Source organism: Poecilia reticulata, unplaced genomic scaffold (assembly GCF_000633615.1).
Source record: "Poecilia reticulata strain Guanapo unplaced genomic scaffold, Guppy_female_1.0+MT scaffold_131, whole genome shotgun sequence".
Lineage (NCBI taxonomy): Eukaryota > Metazoa > Chordata > Actinopteri > Cyprinodontiformes > Poeciliidae > Poecilia > Poecilia reticulata.
The window spans coordinates 167,749-177,169 of NW_007615014.1; the positions used below are offsets into that span (position 1 = coordinate 167,749).

The 9,421-nt window shown below is 45.8% G+C and overlaps 1 protein-coding gene across 1 annotated transcript in view; it reads left to right on the top strand.

Moving 5' to 3' along the window:
* Positions 1-9,421, top strand: part of LOC103459919 (stromal interaction molecule 1-like) — a 25,283-nt gene that overhangs the window by 649 nt on the left and 15,213 nt on the right. The window contains exons 2-11 of the mRNA XM_008401858.2: positions 266-403; positions 2,701-2,831; positions 2,899-3,013; positions 3,200-3,311; positions 3,382-3,497; positions 3,958-4,132; positions 7,833-8,010; positions 8,079-8,246; positions 9,006-9,106; positions 9,194-9,419. Coding sequence (XP_008400080.2) covers positions 268-403; positions 2,701-2,831; positions 2,899-3,013; positions 3,200-3,311; positions 3,382-3,497; positions 3,958-4,132; positions 7,833-8,010; positions 8,079-8,246; positions 9,006-9,106; positions 9,194-9,419 — 1,458 coding nt within the window. The 5' untranslated portion in view covers positions 266-267. The remainder of the gene's footprint in view (positions 1-265; positions 404-2,700; positions 2,832-2,898; positions 3,014-3,199; positions 3,312-3,381; positions 3,498-3,957; positions 4,133-7,832; positions 8,011-8,078; positions 8,247-9,005; positions 9,107-9,193; positions 9,420-9,421) is intronic.

Consider the following 9,421-nt stretch of genomic DNA (forward strand, 5'->3'; position numbering starts at 1 on the left):
CCAGTCTGTCTCATTATGTCCTGTTTGTCCCAGTCTGTCTCATCATGTCCCAGTTTGTCACATCATGTCCCACTCTGTCTCATCTGTCCCAGTTTGTCTCATTATTTACAGTTTGTYCGAGTCTGTCTTATCCTGTTCCAGTTTCTCATTCTGTCCCAGTTGGACCTCCTGCTGCCCAGGTCCAGACCCTGTCCATCAGTCCAACCCGCTCTTATGAAACACTCTTATTCTGAACGGTATAACAGCGCTTCCTCTCTTTCCTCAGGTATGGAGTGTGTGTGGTTGGTGTGTGTGTTTATGCTGAGTGTGTGTGTCGGAGATGACAGCGGATTGGACAGAAGTGGCCACACCCACCAGGATGGTCATCGCCTGCAGGTGGTTTCCAATGGCGACGCAGCTTCAGGTAAGAACATCCTAGAATCTGATCCATTACTATCATGACGCCATGTTGGACTGAATAAGGGAGACATGTTGACAGACGAGACGAAAATCTGGACATCTCACATCATCATCATCATCACTACAAACAACAAGCAGCCACATGATTCCTAATTAGCCCAAAATAAACCCCACCAGAACCAACCAGTATTACTAGWCCAGAACCAACCACCTGCCAATCAACATCAGCCTATCATTCAAATTAAATTAAAATTAATCCATAAAGTCGACATCATCCACCACCTGACCGTGTTGGTTGTTATTGGTATCAATAACAACCAACTAATAAAAATGAATTTCAACAAATGTTAAAAACCAACCACCTTCAATCACCACAGCATTTAATACCAACCAGAACCAATCATTATCAACCAACACCATCCAATACTAACCATCATCAACTTGCGCCCAGTTGATAGGCAGCAGTCGGCATCTGATGATGGCACAAGTGGCACTTTAGACAAACGACATCTCAGCCACCATTTTCAATTGGCGACTAGTACTTGGCTAGACTGCAAATCCATAACTCCATGGTCAAACCTTTAAGTCCAAACCTTTTTATTTATCCAGACAATGTCAACTGGACAGAGCAACCCACAGTGGACAATGATGCTCAGAGACTTCAGTGCAACTGGCCGCCYAGTGGTAAATGTGAATGCTCAAACAGTGCCACGCAGATTTCAAAAGATGAAGATAAGGCCTGGTGGCCCGCCAGGCTTGTAATATACACAGGGGGGAAACCCTGTATTTTCTAAATGTTCTTCAGGTGATAGAAGGCTGATTTTGGAACTGTCTTTATGTGGCTTTGGAGSTTCAGGACAGAGGTCATCCTGATCACTTGTATCCAACTGGAAGAACAGAAGCTGTGTGTATAACTCTAGATCTCTAAGTCTAGATCATTCCTCTTTAGGTCCAAAGATAATAACTTCAGTTTTGTATCTGTTCAGATGGAGAATTTTGGCACATCCTCACTTTTATCTGTTCTAAGCACCTATCTGTTCAGTGATTGGATGGGGTCAAAGGTCACCTGGTGACCTCATAATGTTGAGCTGATTGCTAGTCGTATTTCCTGTTATAACCTGAGCCAGTGGGAGCATAAAGGTATTGAACAAGAGGGACCCAAGGATTGAACTTTGCCGTAAACCACTTGTAACCTCTGACCTCTTTGAAACAAAGAAATCCCAGTTCTTTATGTCAGACTGGAACCAGTTGAGTTCTGGACTGGAGAGTCAGACCCAACTCTCCAGTCAGTTCAGTAATAGGATCTACATTGAGGTCCAGCAGAACCAGAACCAGCACTGTTGTTCTCCCACAATCTGTGTTTATGTGGATGTCATTGAACACTTTGAATAGGCCAGTCTCAGTATGGTGATAACCATGGAAACCAGACTGAAAGACATCAATGCGGTATCATTCTGGGTACTTGTGTTATTGAGCAGCTGCTGGGTTAACAGAACCGGGTCCGGTTTGATGAATCTCCTCTGTCTCGTTTACTCAGCGTGTTTCTTCAGACGATTCTTCAACTTTCAACATCTTGCTGGATGCTAATCCAGTTTAACATCCAGCAGATCCAACCGTCTGTTAGCCGCACAGCTTATACCAGAGATTCTGGATCTGGTTCATCAGGTTCTGGTCTTCATTGTTCAACAAGGAAGACTCAACAGCATAGAAACCTGAGACTGAGTTAATGTTTGCTGAAGCGACCGGGATCGTCCAGGATGTTGGAGGTTCTGACTCAGCCAGGTCCGGCAGCCCGCAGCATCACTCCTCCTCCACCTTGCTGCTAGTGGAGCCTGCAGCAGCTGTTAGCGTGGGAGCTAGCCGCTGGCAGCTAACCACAGCTTCCTGGAGATGACACGCTGATGATGTCACAGGAAGTGAAGTGACAACAACTGTGTGCAATGCTGGCTCTGCCCTCTCAGGAAGTGGAGGATGTGAAGATGGACAGATATATTCTCCAGTTCCGGCACGGATGTTCTCGTTCTGACCCTGAACATTCCCTTCAAGTCTGTAGCAATAAAACGTAAATTAAGAGTTAAAGCAATATGATTATTTAAATGAATTTATGTTGTGAAAATGATTAAAAGTATATTACTGCACATTATTTAACAAGACATTTATTGAATTTTGTCCTTTTTGGCTTTCCATACACACAGTAGTCTGGTTCTGATGGTTTGAATTGCCTTGTTGTTGAAAATGTGCTATATAAATAAAATTACCTTACCTTCTGTTTGGTTCTGTTTGGTTCGGATGGTTCTGTAGGTCTGTGCGTTGTGGACCCTCCTCTCTGCGACGATCAGAACTCCTTCCTGAGCTTCGAGGCGATCCGCAGCATCCACAAGCTGATGGACGACGACGCAGATGGCACTGTGGACGCCATGGAGACGGACGAGGTGAGAGGGAACCGGGCCCATCCTCTGGACCAGTACTCTGGACCGGGGCTGAAAAAGTTCTGCTCAGTTCCTCAGGGAGGACCTGCAGGACCGCAACCCRAAAGCCAAGCACCGCAGCTTCCACCGGGCCGACCCGCACATCAGCCTGGAGGACATGTGGAGTGCCTGGAAGGAGTCCGAAGGTCAGAACCAGAACCTTCTGGGTTCAGAACCAGAACCTGTTGCTTCTCTGTGTTGAGTTAATAATGAAGTCAGTATGATTAGAGGCTGCTGAGCCGGGTCTGGAACCAGTCCAATGTGTTCTGACGGCCTGGTCCGGTCCAGTGTGTTCTAACGGCCCGGTCCGGTCCCTGGTGTTCTGTGTCCAGTGTATAACTGGACGGTGCTGCAGGTGGAGGAGTGGCTGTCCCTCAGCGTGGAGCTCCCTCAGTATGCCGCCGGCTTCCGCATGCAGCAGCTGGATGGGAAGGCGCTGCCCAGGTAAGCGCTCACCTGGTGACTGGTTGGGTCAGAACCGGACCTGGTGTGACCTCCCTGTGTCCTCCGGCAGGCTGGCGGTGAAGAACGTGACTCTGACCGTGTCATTGCTGAAGATTCTGGACCGGAGCCACACCCAGAAGCTGCAGCTCAAGGCCCTGGACGTTGTTCTGTTTGGACCGCCAGCAGGTCCGGTCCTGACGGCTCTGGTTTTAGTCTGTTAAACTCCTGTTCTCTAATAACCARGAAGTTATGCATTTAGATCGTATTTACCACTTCCTGCTATTTTTCAAAATATAATCCCTTCTGATTGTGACAGCACACATCTKTGGTGCTTTTATTTTGAAATGGATTTGAGAGAGTTAATGTGATTAAAAATAGCATCCAACCATCATCCGTCCATCCCAAGCAATGAAACATTTGTCCAGTGATCTGAACTGACATTCTTCGTCCGACTCAGTTCAGCTTTCTGAGATAAAATCAAGATAACCTCTGAAATCCATCAGAATATTCCAAATTAAACTCTTTAGCTGCTCTTGGTGCTCAAACCAAGCAGAATTAGAGCTCAGCGATTCTTCTGAAAACACTTTTAGGAGAATCTGACTTCTGTCTCCTATAAACCGTTGTTTCTATGTGTGTGTGTGAGCAGGCCGGCAGAACCGGTGGAAGGACCTGGTTCTGGGYCTGTCGGTGCTGATGGCTCTGGGCGGCTGCTGGTTCGCCTACATCCAGACCAGGAAGTCCAGAGATGACCTGGGGAAGCTGATGAAGGACCTGGAGGGTCTGCAGAGGGCTGAGGAAAGTCTGCTGGACCTGCAAGCAAAGTGAGTCTATACCAACCGCGGGAACCTCATCCCGATCCAGAACCTCTAAGTTGTTCTGGATGCGAGGGAAAATTATTATCTCCTTGTTCACATCTGAGACTAGCTGTGATTCTTCCCACCAGATGACTGTAGTTTCATTTGATGAACTAAAGAAGTGACTTATCATGAACATAAGGAGTCCAAACATTAAGCCTTGAGGAACTCCTGAAGAATTAAACCCTGCATTATGATGATTCTGAAAAAWCCAGTAGTGGTGTGATGGAAACCAGGAGTGARGGTTTTCTGCTCCTGAAGTCAGACAGAGATGAGGTCGGAACCAGAGGTGGCAACAGCTAGTTAAAAGCTAGCTGCGCTAATCYTAGAGCGCTAATCATAAACAATAGCTCTGCTAATGTTAAAGCGCTACACCTGCACTGTAGTTAGTGGAAGGTAATGCTAAAGCGCTAAATTCAACCTGTTGCTATCCACCATGTGCTACATGATGGCACATCTCCCTCTACAGGATCAAGCTTGTTACTACACTCCATCCTGTACGGTTTGTAAGCTAGGTTTATTTACAAAAGTAAACCAGACTTTATTTTTGTCCATTCATAAAAGCTAGCAAAAACCCTGACACGCTAACTGAAATGTTAGCTTTGGTGTTGGTGCATTAGCTACAGTTCAGAGCCTTTCTGCTCCTGAAGCCGACAAGGACTCCAGGTTATTTTTAGCTGACAGCTACACAAAGAATTAGATGAAAATACTCCCTGCTGCGTCTAAAAATACCTCTGTGTATCACAACGCTGCGACCTTCCACTGTTACCACTGARATATGTCCGCTGGCCGTCTGTGTTTGTGGTTCTGAAACCATGAGATCTGATTTATTTCATGATTGAATGTAATTTAGATGATGACGAAGCTGCAGCCAGGAAAATAGTCCGGTAACGTGTGAGAACAGCGTCTGCTGGAGCTTTGTTTGAAATCCTTATATGGGCAAAGAATAGCCAGCAAGTCAGCCTGTAGCTCACACACACACACACACCTGTCAGAGAGGCTACTGTACAGCAGACTGAAGCTTGTTGCAACATGCTGGCTTCCTCTGGGTTTCAGCGAGCTGCAGCCCTCAGTTCCTCTTTTCTGCAGGAAACGGTTGTGAAAGGTGTGAGGAAGAAGAGGAGTTAGAGACACAGATGAAGATGTTCCAGATSGGTTCRGWAGACGTTGAGGTTCAGCCTAGCAACAGATGGATAACAGTTTGGGAAATTAAATCCTTCTGAAAGTTTTCCTCTTGACTTCCAGTGTAGCACCTGAACAYATCGGCACATTTCCCTTTCAAAATAAGGAACAAAAYATGTCTCCTGGTAATCTTTACAAGTTTGTGTTGACCCAGATACCAGTATAAATCATGACATGGCAGCTGGTAAACCTGAAAACATGAACAGGAACAAAACAGAGAAAGAGAAGTTAAAGTTGACAAAAGTACAATAAGCCAAGCCAAACAAAGATGAAATAAGTTGTGATGATTTAAGATAAAACATGAAAAACCAGGATACATTAGAATGAGTTAAATATATCAAGTTTAGTGATGCAAGCTAAGTAATAAAGCCAAAGTTAGCTAAGCTAATGGGAAATGTGTTAAAATCAACTAGAAACAAAGTTTATGACGTCAGTATTTTAAACCGTCAAACTTTATTTAGCTGAACATGAAAGTAAATGATGCTTTAAGATTAATTCTGAAAAATGTATTTAGGGGGAGCTCAGTGCGCTAAATGTTTTCAAAGTTAGAAAAACGCTAAATGGAATATTAGTTCCTGCATTGGTATATTATTGGAAGTGTGCCCCCTGGTGGTGGGCCATGAGGAGTTGGGTCTGTTTGGGTTTGTGAACTAAAGTTTTCCTAAATCCTGGAAGGTTTTGCTCCTGAATGTTTTCAGATGACTGATTCTTGTTTGTTTAGAAATGTTTTAACATTTCTCATAATGTTTGAATAAAGGCCCTGTGCTGTCGGTCTTGAGCAGCAGCTGCTGCCTCCTGCTGCACCGCCGTTATTTTCAGCCTCAGCACAGCTGCTGATTGTCCTGAACAGTAAAGTGAAGCCCGCAGCACTGAGCCCAGCGGTTYTGCTGCAGCTCCCAGTCAGCTGACAGCCGGCTTCAGCCTGTTTCCTCTCTGGGATAATTCAACTGCTTCATCTCTGTCCTTCATCTCCAGAAATAGTCATACACATCCTCTTCCTCTGCAGACGGTGCCACAGCTCCCCCTGCAGGCAGAGCGCAGACTGGTTTCCTGCTGTTCGGGACAGAAAAATAAATATCTGATCAATTTCAGCTTGAATCAAGAAATCCTTCAGAAACCTGTGTGACGTTTCCCCAAACCTTTTTCAAATCAGACACAATTGGTTTGCTTTGAAGATATTAAAAGTTAAAAGGTCAACCAGCCCCCACACATTTACTCAAATCTAATAAAATTGGTGTCGAATGTTTGATTTGWTGTAATTTGTCCTGCYATTAWTTTAAAGATATTAATAAAATAGTTTCCAKATAACMGGAAATCAGTTCTTTGTTTTCTTCTCTCTTTTCTCTAAAAAACCTCTGGTGGTTTCAACCACTATTAGAGGTCAACCACCACTAAAGGTCAACCACTAGACTCTGGTTGACCTCTAATGGTGGCTGACCTTTGGTGGTCAACCACCATTAAACAAACCAAATGTTTTTCTCCACAAACGTTTGACACCAATTTTGTTGGATTTGCAGGTGAGTGAACTTCACATAGGGCTGAACAAAATAACGTGAACCATCAAACATCAGCATGCTACCAGCTGTTAGGTTTTATCTGGTTGTTGAAAAGCTCAGAGTTTTCTGATGTCAAACCAAAGAGGAGAGGCGGCCTTTAGTTTCAGACTCGTACTTGACACAACTCGCAGCTTTGGTCACATCACTCCTGGTATAATTACAGTGAGGATCAACATTATATGTCATTATCATTTAATTACTGACAGAAAACTGACTGACAGAATTGTCAGTCAAAATGGTCGACAACGAAAGAGTCCAGCTGCACCTCTGCTCATTAGGCTGAGAAGAGGAACATAACTGAGCGTCATCAGCATAGCGGATTATTAATGATACAGAAACAGACAGATCAGGTCGACCTGAAATATCAGGGAGACCGAACCAGAACCCTGAGGACGCCAGACGAGTTAAGATGATAAAAATGAACATTCAGAAATATATTATTTGCTTTAGCTGCGTAATTAAAGGGTCCTGATTGAAATGAATCATGGAGATTCTGGTTAGACCAGAATCTCCATGGTAACAATGACATCACAGTTTTGAAAAGAAATTAAAACTAGCATCAAATCAAAAGTGGGATTTCTCCAGTTCTACTTTTGAATACGTRGCTTGGAGACATACCTGTGAAGTTTTGGACTTGAGAATAGGGGAAAAGTTGCCATCTGGTGCTGCTGTCAGATTGGGGGCGGGAGGAAATACTGATACGGGAGYACGGTGGGAGAGGGAGGTAAAATACTGTAGTTTCCCAGAAAAAACAGGAGACTTGACGGGTATTTAGAGAGACAAACCTTCTGGCTCCTCAGCTGGCATTCAGCGCCCCCACATGGCCTGACAGAAAAGTGAAACAGGAAGTGTGTAATGTTGCAGTGTGTGCTCCTGCCAGCAGGGGGAGTGTTTGTTGCTGCTCCTCTGATCTGCTGTGTCTCTGCCAGGCTGCAGCGGGCGCAGGAGCAGCAGCACTGCGTCCAGGTGGAGAAGGTGAAGGTGGAAGAGGAGCTGCGGAGCGAGATCGACTCAGCCAAGCAGGAAGCTCAACGGCTGCACGAGCTGAGGGAGGGATCTGAGAACGAGCGCAGCCGGCAGAAATATGCCGAGCAGGAGCTGGAGCAGGTAACGCCCCCTAGCGGGCGCCGGGCAATCAGAGGAGCCGGCCCTCACCGCCTCCCGCTCCCCCTCAGGTCCGGACGGCGCTGAGGAAGGCGGAGCGGGAGCTGGAGTCGCGGGCACGCTGGGCGCCGCCTGAGGCGCTGCAGAAGTGGCTGCAGCTGACGCACGAAGTGGAAGATCAGCATTACAACAACAAGAAGCAGAACGCAGAGAGGCAGCTGCTGCAGGCCAGGGAGGGGGTGAGGGCCCCAACACAATACAGACTGAGAGCCCCAATACACCACAGGCTGAGGGCCCCAACACGATACAGGCTGAGGGCCCCGATACAATACAGGCTGAGGGCCCCGATACAATACAGACTGAGGGCCCTGATACACCGTAGTAATTGACACACTACTGTCGTGTCAATTAGCTTGCTTGCTAATATTCAATTAGCAAGCTTAGCTTGTTAGCAATATATTTAGCATGGAAAAGTTAAATATTTATTTTGTAAACTAGGTATTTAGCCATTGATCTAGATATTTTAATGAATCCAAATATTTAGTTAAGTTTATTTACTTTGAAACTATATATTTAGTCTACAAACTATAAATAGTTGGTGAGCAAGCTAGTTAGCTTCAAACTAAATAAGTATTTAGTTTGGAGATAAATGCTTATTTTGCTGAATTAAAGTTTTTAGTTTGAATTTGTGACCTCTATAAATGAGTGGTGAAAATATGACTTTTAATGAACCTCAGTTTTTTTCTCCTATAAGAGGTGAAACCTAGATTATTGCTGCTCGTTGTTAATTGTGTAAGTAATGTCCAGAATCTGTTTGCTAAAGACCAGACCAATATGATGGGCAGAAACCTTTGGGTTTATCCTTCTGGTTGGGTTTCTGTCCTGGTCCAGTTTAACTTCCAATGAGCCCCAAAACCTGAAGATCRGCTGACCCACTGTGGGTCGGTGATGACATCGACCCAACATGTTTGCAGAAGACGCCTTGCTTTCTGTTTCAGGCAGAGAAGATCAAGAAGAAGAGGAGTTCTCTGTTTGGAACGTTCCACGTGGCTCACAGCTCCTCACTGGACGACGTCGACCAGAAGATCCTCTCAGCCAAGTGAGTCACCTGACCCATACCAGCTGGTACTGTAGCTCCGGTCCGGCTAACCTTTTGTCTCATGTCGTTGCGGTTTGGTTTGGACAGACAGGCCYTGGGTGAGGTAACGGCGGCTCTGCGGGAGAAGCTCCACCGCTGGCAGCAGATTGAGTCTCTGACCGGGTTCTGTGTAGTCAACAATCCGGGTCTGGGAGCCCTGGCCGCCGCCCTGAACCTTGACCCATCCTTCCTGGGCCTGCGACCTTCGACCCCCCAGAACCTGCTCTTGTCGGATGACCTGGACGACATGGACGAGGACATCCTGTCTCCGGGGAC